This window comes from Ranitomeya variabilis, chromosome 4 (assembly GCF_051348905.1).
Source record: "Ranitomeya variabilis isolate aRanVar5 chromosome 4, aRanVar5.hap1, whole genome shotgun sequence".
Classification (NCBI taxonomy): Eukaryota; Metazoa; Chordata; class Amphibia; order Anura; family Dendrobatidae; genus Ranitomeya; species Ranitomeya variabilis.
This window is the reverse complement of record NC_135235.1, coordinates 397005991-397025381: the sequence shown is the minus strand read 5'-3', so window position 1 is coordinate 397025381 and position 19391 is coordinate 397005991. Positions and strand designations below refer to the sequence as shown.

The 19391-nt window shown below is 53.7% G+C and overlaps 1 protein-coding gene across 1 annotated transcript in view; it reads right to left on the bottom strand.

The window, feature by feature from the left end:
* LOC143767002 (uncharacterized) overlaps positions 1 to 12635 on the bottom strand; it is an 89471-nt gene extending 76836 nt beyond the window's left edge. Inside the window, exons 1-2 of the mRNA XM_077255022.1 lie at positions 12615 to 12635; positions 11874 to 11930 (exon numbers count right to left, since the gene is read on the bottom strand). Of these exons, the coding sequence (XP_077111137.1) occupies positions 11874 to 11930; positions 12615 to 12635 (78 nt within the window). The remainder of the gene's footprint in view (positions 1 to 11873; positions 11931 to 12614) is intronic.
* Positions 12636 to 19391: the final 6756 nt, after the last annotated feature.

The following is a 19391-nucleotide window of genomic DNA, read 5'->3' as shown; positions in this document are numbered from 1 at the left end:
GTTAACTGGTCACACAGAGGACACATTTCAGACGTGTTTTCAGTTCCACATGTGCGAGGAGAATACGTTTCTGAGCCACCTTGCACACATGCAGCATTACCGCTGTACAAGGTGGCTGGATAACGTAAAAACGCCTGGGGGAGGGGGGACAGGTTCCCTTCAATTTCAGTTCTTGTGTCTGCGTGGCTTTTGCAGGACACGATGCCGGCTGCACAGCAGGGGAACAGCTGGCGGTGCTGGACCCCACTGACACATTGGCGAGGTGTTTTTCTCTGTGCAGCTAGCACATCTGGGCCCCAACTGGCGGTGTGTTAGAGCCCAGGGTCAGCAGGAGGAGGAGCAGGAGGAGGAGGAGCAGGGGGAGGGGAGTGTAGGCCGAAGCCTGCACTGGCGGCAGCTTTGGGTCTGTTGTGTCTGCGTGGCTTTTGCAGGACACGTTGCCGGCTACACAGCAGGGGAACAGCTGGCGGTGCTGGACCCCACTGACACATTGGCGAGGTGTTTTTCTCTGTGCAGCTAGCACATCTGGGCCCCAACTGGCGGTGTTAGAGCCCAGGGTCAGCAGGAGGAGCAGGGGGAGCGGAGTGTAGGCCGAAGCCTGCACTGGAGCAAGTTGAAAGGAAACCTTTAACCCCCCCCCCAGGCGTTTGTAGCTGGAAGAGCCATCGTGTACAGCACTAATGCTGGAAAAGGTAAACTTAGCTCTTTTAATTATGGTCCTTGCAGATGCTGAACCTAACACTTATGAAATGTGTCCCCTCACAGCGTTCAACCGTCCGGTAGGTGGAACTTTCCTTTGTCATGTGACGCAGCACAGCCGTCATTTTTACCCCCTTGTCGCCGTGCGCCGCCTCCTCAGCGTTGTTTGAATCTGTCCCGGAGCCTGCGCTGTTAGGTTACCCCTTGGCCATGCACACATTTTGCGCTGCCCGTCTTCTGACATCATTTGCTGTCAGGCTGGCTGCGCCTGTGCGGGTGCGCTGTCCAAGATTCAGCCTCGCGGTGTCGTCTAATGTAATCCCACCGCGGGCCTGGGATCCGTGTCCATGCGCAGTGCATATCCTCGCCTCTCACTCCCCTCCCTACGGCTTCTAAAGACTGTGCGGTGTCACGGCCGTGGCATGCTATTAGGGACCAGCTGACACCGAACAGTCTTTAGAAGCCGTAGGGAGGGGAGTGAGAGGCGAGGATATGCACTGCGCATGGACACGGATCCCAGGCCCGCGGTGGGATTACATTAGACGACACCGCGAGGCTGAATCTCGGACAGCGCACCCGCACAGGCGCAGCCAGCCTGACAGCAAATGATGTCAGAAGACGGGCAGCGCAAAATGTGTGCATGGCCAAGGGGTAACCTAACAGCGCAGGCTCCGGGACAGATTCAAACAACGCTGAGGAGGCGGCGCACGGCGACAAGGGGGTAAAAATGACGGCTGTGCTGCGTCACATGACAAAGGAAAGTTCCACCTACCGGACGGTTGAACGCTGTGAGGGGACACATTTCATAAGTGTTAGGTTCAGCATATGCAAGGAGCACCACGAAAAGAGGCACTTTTTCCCTTTGCATCATTACTGCTGCACAAGGTGGCTCCTTCAGTAACAAACGCATGGGGGGGGGGGGGACAGGTTCCCTTAAATTTAACTTGTTGTGCCTGCGTGGTGGTCGCAGTACACGTTGCCGTATACACAGCAGGGGAACAGCTGGCGGTGCTGAACCCCACTAACACATAGGCGAGGTGTTTGGCTCTGTGCGTACAGCACTTCTGGACGGCAACTGGCGGTGTTGGAGCCCAGGGACAGATGGAGGAGGAGGAGGTTGGAGGAGGTTGGAGGAGGTAGGAGGGATTGCCACACACACAGCAGGGGAACAGCTGACGTTACTGAACCCCAATAACAGAGGAACGACTGTTGACTGTGCGTACAGCACTTCTGGACGGCAACTGGCGGTGTTGGAGCCCAGGGACAGGTGGAGGAGGAGGAGGAGGTTGGAGGAGGTAGGAGGGATTGCCACACACACAGCAGGGGAACAGCTGACGTTACTGAACCCCAATAACAGAGGAGGGACTGTTGACTGTGCGTACAGCACTTCTGGACGGCAACTGGCGGTGTTGGAGCCCAGGGACAGGTGGAGGAGGAGGAGGTTGGAGGAGGTTGGAGGAGGTAGGAGGGATTGCCACACACACAGCAGGGGAACAGCTGACGTTACTGAACCCCAATAACAGAGGAGGGACTGTTGACTGTGCGTACAGCACTTCTGGACGGCAACTGGCGGTGTTGGAGCCCAGGGACAGGTGGAGGAGGAGGAGGTTGGAGGAGGTTGGAGGAGGTAGGAGGGATTGCCACACACACAGCAGGGGAACAGCTGACGTTACTGAACCCCAATAACAGAGGAGCGACTGTTGACTGTGCGTACAGCACTTCTGGACGGCAACTGGCGGTGTTGGAGCCCAGGGACAGGTGGAGGAGGAGGAGGAGGTTGGAGGAGGTAGGAGGGATTGCCACACACACAGCAGGGGAACAGCTGACGTTACTGAACCCCAATAACAGAGGAGGGACTGTTGACTGTGCGTACAGCACTTCTGGACGGCAACTGGCGGTGTTGGAGCCCAGGGACAGGTGGAGGAGGAGGAGGTTGGAGGAGGTTGGAGGAGGTAGGAGGGATTGCCACACACACAGCAGGGGAACAGCTGACGTTACTGAACCCCAATAACAGAGGAGGGACTGTTGGGACTGTGCGTACAGCACTACCAGGCAACAACTAGCGGTGTTGGAGCCCAGGGACAGGTGGAGGAGGAGGAGGTGGAGGAGGTAGGAGGGATTGCCACACACACAGCAGGGGAACAGCTGACGTTACTGAACCCCAATAACAGAGGAGGGACTGTTGACTGTGCGTACAGCACTTCTGGACGGCAACTGGCGGTGTTGGAGCCCAGGGACAGGTGGAGGAGGAGGAGGTAGGAGGAGGTAGGAGGGATTGCCACACACACAGCAGGGGAACAGCTGACGTTACTGAACCCCAATAACAGAGGAGGGACTGTTGGGACTGTGCGTACAGCACTACCAGGCAACAACTAGCGGTGTTGGAGCCCAGGGACAGGTGGAGGAGGAGGAGGTTGGAGGAGGTAGGAGGGATTGCCACACACACAGCAGGGGAACAGCTGACGTTACTGAACCCCAATAACAGAGGAGGGACTGTTGACTGTGCGTACAGCACTTCTGGACGGCAACTGGCGGTGTTGGAGCCCAGGGACAGGTGGAGGAGGAGGAGGTTGGAGGAGGTTGGAGGAGGTAGGAGGGATTGCCACACACACAGCAGGGGAACAGCTGACGTTACTGAACCCCAATAACAGAGGAGGGACTGTTGACTGTGCGTACAGCACTTCTGGACGGCAACTGGCGGTGTTGGAGCCCAGGGACAGGTGGAGGAGGAGGAGGTTGGAGGAGGTTGGAGGAGGTAGGAGGGATTGCCACACACACAGCAGGGGAACAGCTGACGTTACTGAACCCCAATAACAGAGGAGCGACTGTTGACTGTGCGTACAGCACTTCTGGACGGCAACTGGCGGTGTTGGAGCCCAGGGACAGGTGGAGGAGGAGGAGGAGGTTGGAGGAGGTAGGAGGGATTGCCACACACACAGCAGGGGAACAGCTGACGTTACTGAACCCCAATAACAGAGGAGGGACTGTTGACTGTGCGTACAGCACTTCTGGACGGCAACTGGCGGTGTTGGAGCCCAGGGACAGGTGGAGGAGGAGGAGGTTGGAGGAGGTTGGAGGAGGTAGGAGGGATTGCCACACACACAGCAGGGGAACAGCTGACGTTACTGAACCCCAATAACAGAGGAGGGACTGTTGGGACTGTGCGTACAGCACTACCAGGCAACAACTAGCGGTGTTGGAGCCCAGGGACAGGTGGAGGAGGAGGAGGTGGAGGAGGTAGGAGGGATTGCCACACACACAGCAGGGGAACAGCTGACGTTACTGAACCCCAATAACAGAGGAGGGACTGTTGACTGTGCGTACAGCACTTCTGGACGGCAACTGGCGGTGTTGGAGCCCAGGGACAGGTGGAGGAGGAGGAGGTAGGAGGAGGTAGGAGGGATTGCCACACACACAGCAGGGGAACAGCTGACGTTACTGAACCCCAATAACAGAGGAGGGACTGTTGGGACTGTGCGTACAGCACTACCAGGCAACAACTAGCGGTGTTGGAGCCCAGGGACAGGTGGAGGAGGAGGAGGTTGGAGGAGGTAGGAGGGATTGCCACACACACAGCAGGGGAACAGCTGACGTTACTGAACCCCAATAACAGAGGAGGGACTGTTGACTGTGCGTACAGCACTTCTGGACGGCAACTGGCGGTGTTGGAGCCCAGGGACAGGTGGAGGAGGAGGAGGTTGGAGGAGGTTGGAGGAGGTAGGAGGGATTGCCACACACACAGCAGGGGAACAGCTGACGTTACTGAACCCCAATAACAGAGGAGGGACTGTTGACTGTGCGTACAGCACTTCTGGACGGCAACTGGCGGTGTTGGAGCCCAGGGACAGGTGGAGGAGGAGGAGGTTGGAGGAGGTAGGAGGGATTGCCACACACACAGCAGGGGAACAGCTGACGTTACTGAACCCCAATAACAGAGGAGGGACTGTTGACTGTGCGTACAGCACTTCTGGACGGCAACTGGCGGTGTTGGAGCCCAGGGACAGGTGGAGGAGGAGGAGGTTGGAGGAGGTAGGAGGGATTGCCACACACACAGCAGGGGAACAGCTGACGTTACTGAACCCCAATAACAGAGGAGCGACTGTTGACTGTGCGTACAGCACTTCTGGACGGCAACTAGCGGTGTTGGAGCCCAGGGGCAGGTGGAAAAGCAGAGGAACACAATGTAGGCCGAAGCCTGAGAAAGTCGAAAGGGAACCTTTAACCCCCCCCCAAGGCGTTTGTAGCTGAAAGAGCCAGCTTGTGCAGCACAAAAGATGCAAAAGGAAAAGGTGGCTCTTTTCATCATGCTCCTTGCAAACACAGAACTAAACACTTATAAAATGTGTCCCCTGAAGCCGTGAAACCGTCCCGGAGGTGGGACTTTCCTTCGTAATATGACGCAGCACAGCCATCATTACTACCCCCCCGCCGCCGTGCCCCGGCTCCTCAGCGTTGTTTGATTCCGTCCCGGAGCCTGCGCTGTTATGTTATCCCGTGGCCAGGCACACTTAGCGCTGCCCATCTTCTGACATCATTTGGTGTCAGGCTGGCTGCGCCTGTGCGGCCGCGCTGGCCGAGAGCCCGCCTCGCAGTGTCTTCTGATGTAATCCCACTGGGGGCCTGGGATCCATGGCCATGCGCAGTGCATATCCTCGCCTCTCACTCCCCTCCCTACGGCTTCTTTTTCAGACTGTGCGGTGTCACGGCCGTGGCATGCTATTAGGGACCAGCTGACACCGAACAGTCTGAAGAAGCCATAGGGAGATGAGTGAGAGGTGGAGGTTCAGATATGCACTGCGCATGTCCATAGATCCCAGGCCCCCAGTGGGATTAAATCAGAAGACACTGCGAGGCGGGCTCTCGGCCAGCGTGGCCGCACAGGCGCAGCCAGCCTGACACCAAATGATGCCAGAAGACGGGCAGCGCTAAGTGTGCCTGGCCACGGGATAACATAACAGCGCAGGCTCCGGGACGGAATCAAACAACGCTGAGGAGCCGGGGCGCGGCGCCGGGGGGGTAGGAATGACGGCTGTGCTGCGTCCTATTACGAAGGAAAGTCCCACCTCCGGGACGGTTTTACGGTATCAGTGGACACATTTTATAAGTGTTAAGTTTTGCGTGTGCAAGGAGCAAAACCAAAATAGCTACCTTTTTCCTTGTGCAGCATTACTGCTGCACAAGGTGGCTCTTTCAGTAACAAACGCCTTGGGGGGGGGGGGGGACAGATTCCCTTACATTTCAGTTGTTGTGTCAGCGTGGCGGTCGCATGACACATTGCCGGCTACACAGCTGGGGATCAGCTGACGTTACTGAAACCCAATAACACTGGGTCGTATGTTTTGACTGTGCAGACGGCACGTCTGAGCCTCAACTGGCGGTGTTGGAGCCCAGGAATTTAAGTTCAGGTGGTAGAAAGATGAACACAACAGGAGACCTGGATAACGTATACAGTGACCTAATTATTTAATCAGGAGGAGGAGTGGCAAATTCCTGCGAGATCCAGGCCTTGTTCATTTTCAGAAAAGTAAGCCGGTCAACGTTATCGGAGGATAGTCGCATGCGACGGTCAGTTAGTACACCACCTGCAGCACTAAAGACACGTTCCGATAATACACTGGCCGCAGGGCAAGACAGCACCTCCAATGCATACTGGCTTAGCTCTGGCCATGTATCCAGCTTTGAGACCCAAAACTTGAAAGGGGAAGAGCCGTCTGGGAGTACAGCAAGAGGGCAAGACATGTAGTCTGTCACCATCTGACGGAACCGTTGCCTCCTGCTGACTGGAGCCGTCTGTGATGGTGTAGACTTTTGTGGGGGGCACACAAAACTGTGCCACAGTTGGGCCATACTGGTCTTGCCTTGGGCAGAGGCACTGCTTCTGCTCCCTCTTTGTGCAGAGCCTCCACCACTGCCTGGACGCACTGAGCTGCTTTGGAATGCAGTAGCAGCACTTCTCTCAGTTGGAATGGAGAAGATGATGGAACTGACCAGTGTGTCTTGGTACTCCCGCATTTTTCGCTCCCGGTTCAACGGTGTGATGAGGCTTTCTACGTTGTCCCGGTAGCGAGGATCGAGGAGGGTGAACACCCAATAATCAGACATGTTGAGAATGTGGGCGATGCGGCGGTCGTTTCTCAGGCACTGCAGCATGTAATCCACCATGTGCTGCAGACTGCCAACTGCCCAAGAAACGCTGTCCCCAGCTGGAGGCGTGATCTCTGCCCGCTCGTCATCACCCCACCCTCGCTGTACACACTGAGTACTGGACAATTGTGTAACTCCCTCCTCTGGACGGATGTCTTCCTCCTCCATTGACTCCTCCTCATCCTCCTCACAAACTGTCCCCTGCCTACGCGTTTGTGAGGAACCACGTGGCGCTGACTGTCCAGAAGATGATGGAAGTGGTGAATCCTCATCCTCCACCTCTTCCACAACATCATCCCTTAGCGCTTGCAGTGATTTTTCAAGCAGGCAGATAAGGGGGACAGTCATGCTGACTAGTGCATCATCTGCACTCGCCATCCGCGTGGAATAATCAAAGGGACGCAAAACCTGGCAGACATCCTTCATAGTGGCCCACTCTGTGGTTGTGAAGTCTGTACGGCGCTGACTGCGACTTTTTTGCGCCTGATACAGCTGGTACTCCATTACAGCTTGCTGCTGCTCACACAACCGCTCCAACATATGTAACGTGGAATTCCACCTGGTAGGTAGGTCACATATGATGCGATGTTCCGGCAGGCGGTGTCGGCGCTGCAGAGCCGCAATGCGCGCTTTTGCCGTGCTGGAACGCCGCAAGTGAGCACACTCTAGGCGGACCTTGTGCAGCAGTGCATCAAGATCCGGATAGTCCCTCAAAAAACTCTGCACGACCAAATTGAGCACATGTGCCAGACATGGGATGTGAGTGAGGTTGCCGAGGCCCAGGGCTGCCACCAGATTTCGGCCATTATCACACACTACCATGCCTGGCTGGAGATTCGCTGGCTCAAACCACACATCGCTCTCCTGCTTGATGGCATTCCAGAGCTCCTGCGCTGTGTGGCTACGATTCCCCAAAAAAATTAATTTCAAGACGGCCTGTTGACGTTTGGCCACGGCTGTGCTCATGTCGGTCGTAACAGGTACACGTTCATCACGGGTCCATGTGGAGGTGGACTGTGACGGCTCCTGCAGCGATGATTCTGAGGAACTGGTGTAAGAGGAGGAGTCAATGCGTACAGAATGGATTCCTGCAATCCTTGGAGTGGGCAGGACACGTCCTGCGCCACTCGCACGGTCTGTACCCGGCTCAACTACATTAACCCAATGGGCAGTGAGGGAAAGGTATCGCCCCTGTCCATGTTGACTGGTCCACGCATCGGTGGTGAGGTGGACCTTGCTACTGACGGCGTTCAGTAGCGCGTGTTTTATGTGTCCCTCCACATGCTTGTGCAGGGCAGGGACGGCTTGCCTGCTGAAGTAAAAGCGGCTGGGCACATTGTACTGTGGGACTGCCAATGACATCAAGTCACGGAAGCTGTCAGTCTCCACCAGCCTGAATGACAGCATTTCCAGTGACAGAAGTTTGGCAATGCCTGCAGTCAGAGCCTGTGCTCGTGGGTGGTTTGACGAGAAAGGCCGCCTTTTCTCCCATGCCTGTACTACCGATGGCTGTAGACTGGGCTGGGAGTGTGTGGATGACTGGGAAAGTGGTGCTGCGGGTGGAATGACAGCGGGTCTCTGGACAACAGGGCCAGAGGTTCTTCCACGGCGATCCTGGGAGGAAGCCGAACCAGCTGCGTGTGAGCTAGAGGAAGAGGCAACACGAGCTGAAGAGGTGGTAGCTGCCGCTGTTGGTTGGCCTAGCTCTTCAGTGTGTTTGTCTAACTCCGCCGGGTGCCTGTTGCGCACATGTTTCCACATGTTGGAGGTATTGAGGTTGGCGACTTTTTGACCTCTTTTGATTTTTTGATGACACACCTTGCATCTGACATAGCAAATGTCATCTGCAACTGGGTCAAAAAAGGACCAGGCACTGCAAGTCTTGGGAGCCCCCCTTTTGACTTTTGGAAGAGACATGCTCCTTACGGGTGCCAAAGCGGAGGCTGCAGGATCCGCAGTCTTCCCCCTCCCTCTTTGGGCCGTACGGGGAATCTCTTCCTCAGAGCTGCTCCCACCACCTTCCTGTCCCTGACGCCAAGATGGGTCAAGGACCTCATCATCTACACTACCCTCTGCCCCCAACTGCTCCTCCTGGGTAGTCTCAGCAGCAGAGCACGCACCAGTAAGTGGCACCTGAGTGTCATCATCAGCTGATGCGGCCTGCGAGGTGGTGACCGGAGCCACTAGCCCACCCGCCTCTTCAGAGGAAGACAGAAAAAGCGGTTGGGCATCACTGCACCCTGCCTCTTCTTCCATTTCTCCAATGCTGCTTGGCTGGCCCCCTGTTTCCAAGCCAAGAGATGATTCAGAGAACAGAAGTAGAGACTGCTCCTGTCCTGGGATCTCTGTCTGCCTGGGCAATTTTGCAGGTGGTGAAGAGACAGATGGCTGCTCTCCAGTGCTCTGTGTCTGAGAGGATGTGGCACTAATGGAAGTTGATGCATTAGCTGCCATCCATCCCACAACGGCTTCAATTTGGTCTTGACGCAGCAGCGGTGTACGGCGCTCGGCGACAAAGCTGCGCATGAACGACTGTTCCCTTGTGAAAGTGGGTGCTGATGACTCACCGGTGCCCGCAGCAGGCACAGAATCCCCACGTCCCCTCCCTGCTCCGCGCCCACGCCCACGCCCACGTGCCTTACTCACTGCCTTCTTCATCTTGGTTGACTGATAAAGATAAGCAGAAAAGTACTAACGGCTTTGTGTGCTTATTCCTGAGCAACTCCTCCTAACAGGTATAAGACACACTAATTTTCTAAAGTGTGGACTAGACTTGAATATGAGCTAATGTGGCCTACACAAATGTAAAGTGGTGTAACTGGTGTGTTTGGTGAACTTTATTATTTATTTTTTTGGGGCTGAACTGACAACGGATAGAGCTGCAGTCACACGGAGACCGTGCAGACAGCCGTAAACGGCGCTGCAAGGCCCAAAAACCCTCCTCTACTTTATCCTATGTAGTGTTTTTCCACAAATTAGCTGGAGACGGGTGGAAAGACACTAATAGGATTTTTTTAAATTAATTAGCAGCAGACTACACTACTTGAAAACAAAATGAAAATTGATTTGGCGGTATGACGCAGTGAACAACCCTGAGCTGGAGACAACCAAGCTACGGCTGCTCACAGACTACAGGGCGAGCTGCAGTCACACGGAGACCGTGCAGACAGCCGTAAACGGCGCTGCAAGGCCCAAAAACCCTCCTCTACTTTATCCTATGTAGTGTTTTTCCACAAATTAGCTGGAGACGGGTGGAAAGACACTAATAGGATTTTTTTAAATTAATTAGCAGCAGACTACACTACTTGAAAACAAAATGAAAATTGATTTGGCGGTATGACGCAGTGAACAACCCTGAGCTGGAGACAACCAGGCTACGGCTGCTCACAGACTACAGGGCGAGCTGCAGTCACACGGAGACCGTGCAGACAGCCGTAAACGGCGCTGCAAGGCCCAAAAATCCTCCTCTACTTTATCCTATGTAGTGTTTTTCCACAAATTAGCTGGAGACGGGTGGAAAGACACTAATAGGATTTTTTTGAATAAATTAGCAGCAGACTACACTACTTGGAAAAAAAAAAAAAAAAAAAAGAGAACAGTACTGTATGAGGCAATGAACCACCCTCCCTGAACTGAATACAACCAGCTATGGATGGCCTATGTGGCTGCACTCAGACTAGAGAGTGGGCTGCACTCACACACACACACACAGAGAGACCTTGCAGATCGCTGTGAAAACAGCGCTACAAGGCAAAAGGAAGGTGAATAGTAGGTGAACACAGCGGTTGCTAAATTAGCCTTTGGAAAGCACAAAGAAGCAAATCGCTATCTCTAAACTGTCCCTCAGTCAGCAAACAGCGTCCTGTCACTAACTGAATTCACAGCAGAGTGATCGCAAAATGGCGCCAGCGACTTTTAAACTGCATCATGACATCATTTCAGCAGCCAATCACAGCCATGCCAGTAGTTTCATGCCCTCCATGCTGAACAGGATGTGCCCACACTTGAAATCATTCTCATTGGCTGAATTTCTGCATTTTGAATCTGGGAACTTCCGATTCCGGTATCCGATACGCGGCAAGTATCGGAATCCCGGTATCGGAATTCCGATACCGCTAGTATCGGCCGATACCCGATACTTGCGGTATCGGAATGCTCAACACTACTCATGACTTCTATGTACGCTCCTGATTATAACCATCATTTTTCACATTTTCTTTTATTTTAAAAGAGAATAATGAATAAGATAAACTTTTAATATTAGACATCAGTGAATATTTGACCTTGGACTGTTACTAATATTCAGAATTTAGGGCTCTCTAGAACACTTAGGGCAGGGGTGTCAATCTGCATTCCTCAAGGGCTGCAAACAGGTCATGTTTTCAGGATTTCCTTGTATTGCACAGGTGATCATTTAATCACCTGCACAGAATGATTCCAGTACCTTGTGCAATGAGAAGGAAATCTTGAAAACACGCATGGTTTGAGGCCCTCGAGGAATGCAGTTTGACACCCCTGACTTAGGGGATGTAAACACCAGACATTTCTGCAGTGGGCCTCTCATAACATCCATAAGGCTACGTTCACATTTGCGGTCAGCGCCGCAGCGTCGGGCGCCGCAGCGGCGCCGCATGCGTCATGCGCCCCTATATTTAACATGGGGGCGCATGGACATGCGTTGTGCTGCGTTTTGCGCCGCATGGCCGCAAGCGTTGGACGCAAGAAACGCTTCAAGTTGCATTTTTTTTGCGTCCAACTTTCAGCCAAAAAGGACGCATGCGGCGCAAAACGCAGCGTTTTAGCGTGCGTTTTGCCGCGTTTTTGTTTGCGTTGTGCGCTGCGGCGCCGACGCTGCGGCGCACAACGCAAATGTGAACGTAGCCTAAATACTGCTGCAAATTTTTTTGCTAAGGGGACTTCCCTTTTTGAAACCAATATGCCTCCACAAAGACATATAGAAAGAAATTGCAGTGATAAGAGACCCATTAACTAATACATTAATCCTACTTACTTCTCGTTAATCTACTTACCTGAACTCTGAGTGGTTTAAAATGAACTATAATTGATAGACATCCAGTAAGTAAGTACTGTAAAACATAATGTAGAGCATTTCATTTGTTAACAGGTGGTCCAACAATGAGAGCAGGTCATCAATGTCAGATTGGTTTTGGTTTAATACATAGTACTTCAAGAAATTAGCTGTTATCAAGCACGGATGTAAACTGTGTACAGAGTGGAACAATACAGCTCTTTTACACTGTTCATTGGCTGATGCCAAGAAAGGCAGCTTTGCACCCCTATTCAAGTAGGAGCTGATCTGCAGTCCTTGAAACATTTTTGCTATTTCTGCCAGAATAGCTTCTGGATAAAATATAAGGTGGTTGCATTTTAAAAAGGACAGGATCAGCAGACTGAATGGCACTAGGAACACAGCCGACAATAGAGGAAATTTGTCTCAATTCACACCCTTTTATTCCAGTTTTCTTGGTGACATGTGGTGTTATGCCCCACTGGTGAGATGGTGCTCAGCATATATATATGGAATAACTCAGTCTTCGAATCCACAACAAAAGAAACGGCCGTCGTCCCATCCACACACCCCCACCGTCACCATTTTCTGCCGAACTGTATGCAATGATTGAAACCAGCTGATTGGACTATTAAAGACTACAGTTTCACGCAAGCTGGGTGAGTGCCGCATATGTTCCTTTCTTTTGTTGTGGATTTGAAGACTGAATTATTCCATATATATATGCTGAGCACCATCTCACCAGTGGGGCGTAACGCCGCATGTCACCAGGAAAATTGGAATAAAAGGGTGTGAATTGAGATAAATTCCCTCTATTGTCGGCTGTGTTCCTAGTGCCATTCAGTCTGCTGTTGCTTTTATGTTTGATATCTATCATACTTCGTGAATAGAGCACAGGAATAAGCCATAGAGAAGACAACGTGTAACACCATTATAATGGAAACACACGATGAAGATATCACAGACCCTGATCCAAACATGACTGCGGAACTTGGTTTGCAAGCAGGCAGAGAGGGTGCAGTGGAGTTTTTCGCCGACTGCAACCTAAGGGTCCCTTTCCACTTGCGAGGAAAACGGACGCGTGCAATCCGATAAAAAATCGGATTGCACTCGGACCAATGTTAGTTAATAGGTGTCTTTTGATTTGCGATTTTTTTCTCAGCCGAAATCGGACTGAGAAAAATCTGGATCGGCTGAGAAAAAAATCGCAGCATGCTGCGTATTGCTGCGATTCTCGGACGAGACTCGCCAATGCAAGTCAATGGGTGCGAGAAAAAAATCGCACAGCACTCGCACCATGCGAGTTCTGTCCGATTTTTACGCACCGGTGTCCTTTGAAAAGCCGGTAATTCAGCGCGGTGTACAGTAAAATCACACTGACAGGTTAGAATAGAGTAGATATATACACATAGAATGTGTATATATACATATATATATGTCAGTGAGACACCTATATATGTATATTTATATTTAATGCAGCACTAGATAGCATTAAAGCCGCTAATTCAATTGCCGGCTTCTCATTTCTCCTGCACAAACCCGACAGGATATGAGACATGGTTTACATACAGTAAACCATCTCATATCCCCTTTTTTTTTGCATATTCCACACTACTAATGTTAGTAGTGTGTATGTGCAAAATTTCAGCGCTGTAGCTGCTGAAATAAAGGGTTAAATGGCGGAAAAAATTGGCGTGGGCTCCCGCGCAATTTTCTCCGCCAGAGCGGTAAAGCCAGTGACTGAGGGCAGATATTAATAGCCAGGAGAGGGTCCATGGTTATTGGCCCCCCCGTGGCTAAAAACATCTGCCCCCAGCCACCCCAGAAAAGGCACATCTGGAAGATGCGCCTATTCTGGCACTTGGCCACTCTCTTCCCACTCCCTGTAGCGGTGGGATATGGGGTAATGAAGGGTTAATGCCACCTTGCTATTGTAAGGTGACATTAAGCCAGATTAATAATGGAGAGGCGTCAATTATGACACCTATCCATTATTAATCCAATTGTAGGAAAGGGTTAAAAAACACACACACACATGATTTAAAAGTAGTTTAATGAAATAAACACAGCGGTTGTTGTAATAATTTATTGTTCTCCCATTCCATTTCCAGGACCTCGCTTGGCAACATAATAAACGCACAAGATACATACCTTCTGCTGTCAGATCTCGTCCCACGAAGTAATCCATCTGAAGGGGTTAACTAATATTACAGGCAGGAGCCCTGCAAATGCAGCTGTGCTCCCTGCCTGTAATCCCCAGCGAATGAATGAAATGTAGGTCATTGACCTACATTTCCTTCAGTCGCGGTGATGCGCCCCTGCTGGATGTTCTCATGAACTGCAGCCTGGGAACTTTTTCCCACGCTCCAGGTCATATGAGGACATCCACCAGGGGGCGCATCACCGCGACTGAAGGAAATGTAGGTCAATGACCTACATTTCATTCATTCCCCGGGGATTACAAGCACGGAGCACAGCTGCATTTGCAGGGCTCCTGCCTGTAATATTAGTTAACCCCTTCAGATGGATTACTTCGTGGGACGAGATCTGACAGCAGAAGGTATGTATCTTGTGCGTTTATTATGTTGCCAAGCGAGGTCCTGGAAATGGAATGGGAGAACAATAAATTATTACAACAACCGCTGTGTTTATTTCATTAAACTACTTTGTAATCATGTGTGTGTGTGTTTTTTAACCCTTTCCTACAATTGGATTAATAATGGATAGGTGTCATAATTAACGCCTCTCCATTATTAATCTGGCTTAATGTCACCTTCCAATAGCAAGGTGGCATTAACCCTTCATTACCCCATATCCCACCGCTACAGGGAGTGGGAAGAGAGTGGCCAAGTGCCAGAATAGGCGCATCTTCCAGATGTGCCTTTTCTGGGGTGGCTGGGGGCAGATGTTTTTAGCCACGGGGGGGCCAATAACCATGGACCCTCTCCTGGCTATTAATATCTGCCCTCAGTCACTGGCTTTACCGCTCTGGCGGAGAAAATTGCGCGGGAGCCCACGCCAATTTTTTCCGCGAGTTAACCCTTAAATTTAATAGCTACAGCGCTGAAATTTTGCACATACACACTACTAACATTAGTAGTGTGGAATATGCAAAAAAAAGGGGGATATGAGATGGTTTACTGTATGTAAACCATGTCTCATATCCTGTCGGGTTTGGGAAGGAGAAATTAAAAGCCGGCAATTGAATTAGTGGCTTTTATGCTATCTTGCGCTGCATTAAATATAAATATACATATATAGGTGTCTCACTGACATATATATATGTATATATACCTATTCTATGTGTATATATCTAGTCTATTCTAACCTGTCAGTGTGATTTTACTGTACACTGCGCTGAATTGCCGGCTTTTCAAAGGACACCGGTGCGTACAAATCGGACAGTAATACGGATGTCATACGGATGATGCGAGTATAAAAAACGGATGATGCGATTAAAAATCGCATTGTACTCGCATGACACTCGCATGAAAATCGCATACGTTCCATCCGTTTTTTCGGTCCAGATTACGGACCGTTTTTTATCTCGCAAGTGGAAAGGGACCCTAAGGGGCGAATTAGAGCTAATAAGCACTAAAACTCTAGAATTGAAAATTTACTCTTTAGCAGAAAAAGAAATCAGATTATTTTGGACAATTAAATCTCTGAAATCATATGTGGACTGCAATAGAGTCCCTAGAGGACTCAGAATATACAAAGAAATATCACAATTTAAAGGCGATGTAAACTTTCAGAAAGCTTGGGAACAAATCCATTTGGAATGCTCAAGAAACCTGTTATTATTAGTCACCAAGCAAAATGAAAAAGAATATGTTGATCTATGCGAACAACTAGAAAAATAAAAAAATGAATTACTCTCAAGGATCACGGAAAATTAAAATAAAATATTCCTAAAAAAACTGGAAAATAAATTAGTATTAATTCAGATGGACACAAAAGAAAAAAAGAAAGAAAAAATCCTAAGGGCTAAAAAAGATTTTGAAACAGGACAGATCTTTACCTGGAACAAGAACAAACAAAAAAACTTCCGTAGAAATAATCCCGCAAAAAATCGCAACAAAAAGAAACAATCTAAAGATGGTTGGATAACAGATTCAGACTCTAGCGGAATGGAAGAGCAAACTGACGAATTAGCAACAACATCAAATCAATCAGCAGTCCCTTTAGGAATAAAATCCGACGAGGTGGTCATAAGCGCAAAGAAAAAACGCAAACAAGTATCATTGAGAAAATAACCAATGGATAAGACTCGCTCCGGATCATGAACTTGTCGGCAAATCTATCACCGCAGATCAAATGAAAGTACTATCACGGGGACTGAACTATTGTATACCAGAAACCTTTAATTTGACTGAATTTAGGATAGAGTTGTTTAAAAGCATAAGGAAGCTATATTTGCACAAACATTTTTCTAATGCCGGGAATCTAATATATAATTGCCTAGAATACTACTTCCTGCAATTTGTGCCAACTTCCGTGGCTTTGTCCGGAGCTATTGTCCGGAGCTATTGTCCGGAGCTATTGTCCGGAGCTAATGTCCGGAGCTAATGTCCGGAGATAAGTGACGTCACCAGTGTCCTACACCCAGGCAGAGCACAGTGGCCCCAGGCAGAGCACAGGGGCCCCAGGCAGAGCACAGGGGCCCCAGGCAGCATATGGGGCCCCAGGCAGAGCACAGGGGCCCCAGGCAGCATATGGGGCCCCAGGCAGAGCACAGTGGCCCCAGGCAGAGCACACACCAAATCGGAGACCGAGGGGCCCCGCCAACCAAATCGGAGGCCGAGGAGCCCCGCCCACCAAATCGAAGGCCGAGCGGCCCCGCCCACCAAAGCGGAGGCCGAGCGGCCCCGCCCACCAAAGCGGAGGCCGAGGGGCCCGGCCCACCACATCGGAGGCCGAGGGTCCCCGCCCACCAAATCGGAGGCCGAGGGTCCCCGCCCACCAAATCGGAGGCCGAGGGTCCCCGCCCACCAAATCGGAGGCCGAGGGTCCCCGCCCACCAAATCGGAGGCCGAGGGGCCCCTCCAACCAAATCGGAGGCCGAGGGGCCCCGCCCACCAAATCGGAGGCCGAGGGGCCCCGCCCACCAAATCGGAGGCCGAGGGGCCCCGCCCACCAAATCGGAGGCCGAGTGTCCCCGCCCACCAAATCGGAGGCAGAGGGACCCCGCCCACCAAATCGGAGGCCGAGGGGCCCCGCCCACCAAAGCGGAGGCCGAGGGTCCCCGCCCACCAAATCGGAGGTCGAGGGTCCCCGCCCACCAAATCGGAGGCCGAGGGTCCCCGCCCACCAAATCGGAGGCCGATCCCCGCCCACCAAATCGGAGGCCGAGGGTCCCCGCCAACCAAATCGGAGGCCGAGGAGCCCCGCCCAACAAATCGAAGGCCGAGCGGCCCCGCCCACCAAAGCGGAGGCCGAGGGGCCCGGCCCCGCCCACCAAAGCGGAGGCCGAGGGGCCCCGACCACCACATCGGAGGCCGAGGGGCCCCGCCCACCAAATCGGAGGCCGAGGGTCCCCGACCACCACATCGGAGGCCGAGGGGCCCCACCCACCAAAGCGGAGGCCGAGGGTCCCCGCCCACCAAATCGGAGGCCGAGGGTCCCCGCCCACCAAATCGGAGGCCGAGGGTCCCCGCCCACCAAATTGGAGGCCGAGGGGCCCCACCAACCAAATCGGAGGCCGAGGAGCCCCACCCACCAAATCGAAGGTCGAGGGGCCCCGCCCACGAAAGCGGAGGCCGAGGGTCCCCGCACACCAAATCGGAGGCAGAGGGACCCCACCCACCAAATCGGAGGCCGAGGGGCCCCGCCCACCAAAGCGGAGGCCGAGGGGCCCCGACCACCAAATCGGAGGCCGAGGGTCCCCGCCCACCAAATCGGAGGCCGAGGGTCCCCGCCCACCAAATCGGAGGCCGATCCCCGCCCACCAAATCGGAGGCCGAGGGTCCCCGCCAACCAAATCGGAGGCCGAGGAGCCCCGCCCAACAAATCGAAGGCCGAGCGGCCCCGCCCACCAAAGCGGAGGCCAAGGGGCCCGGCCCCGCCCACCAAAGCGGAGGCCGAGGGGCCCCGACCACCACATCGGAGGCCGAGGGGCCCCGCCCACCAAATCGGAGGCCGAGGGTCCCCGCCCACCAAATCGGAGGCCGAGGGTCCCCACCCACCAAATCGGAGGCCGAGGGTCCCCGCCCACCAAATTGGAGGCCGAGGGGCCCCACCAACCAAATCGGAGGCCGAGGAGCCCCACCCACCAAATCGAAGGTCGAGGGGCCCCGCCCATGAAAGCGGAGGCCGAGGGTCCCCGCACACCAAATCGGAGGCAGAGGGACCCCACCCACCAAATCGGAGGCCGAGGGGCCCCGCCCACCAAAGCGGAGGCCGAGGGGCCCCGACCACCAAATCGGAGGCCGAGGGTCCCCGCCCACCAAATCGGAGGCCGAGGGTCCCCGCCCACCAAATCGGAGGCCGATCCCCGCCCACCAAATCGGAGGCCGAGGGTCCCCGCCAACCAAATCGGAGGCCGAGGAGCCCCGCCCAACAAATCGAAGGCCGAGCGGCCCCGCCCACCAAAGCGGAGGCCGAGGGGCCCCGACCACCACATCGGAGGCCGAGGGGCCCCGCCCACCAAATCGGAGGCCGAGGGTCCCCGCCCACCAAATCGGAGGCCGAGGGTCCCCACCCATCAAATCGGAGGCCGAGGGTCCCCGCCCACCAAATTGGAGGCCGAGGGTCCCCGCCCACCAAATCGGAGGCCGAGGGGCCCCGCCTACCAAATCGGAGGCCGAGGGTCCCCGCCCACCAAATCGGAGGCCGAGGGTCCCCGCCCACCAAATCGGAGGCCGAGGGGCCCCACCCACCAAATCGGAGGCCGGGGGTCCCCGCCCACCAAATCGGAGGCCGAGGGGCCCTGCCCACCACATTGGAGGCCGATGGGCCCCGCCCACCAAATCAGAGGCCGAGGGTCCCCGCCCACCAAATCGGAGGCCGAGGGTCCCTGCCCACCAAATCGGAGGCCGAGGGTCCCCGCCCACCAAATCGGAGGCCGAGGGTCCCCGCCAACCAAATCGGAGGCCGAGGGGCCCCGCCAACCAAATCGGAGGCCGAGGTGCCCCGCCCACCAAATCGAAGGCCGAGCGGCCCCGCCCATTAAAGCAGAGGCCGAGGGGCCCGGCCCCGCCCACCAAAGCGGAGGCCGAGGGGCCCCGCCCACCACATCGGAGGCTGAGGGGCCCCGCCCACCAAATCGGAGGCCGAGGGTCCCCACCCACCAAATCGGAGGCTGAGGGTACCCGCCCACCAAATTGGAGGCCGAGGGTCCCTGCCCACCAAATTGGAGGCCGAGGGTCCCCGCCCACCAAATTGGAGGCCGAGGGTCCCCGCCCACCAAATCGGAGGCCAAGGGTCCCCGCCCACCAAATCGGAGGACGAGGGGCCCCACCTGTGAAAATTTTACTGTGAAAATACCTGATGGGCACACAAGTATGCGCCAGTATGGGTA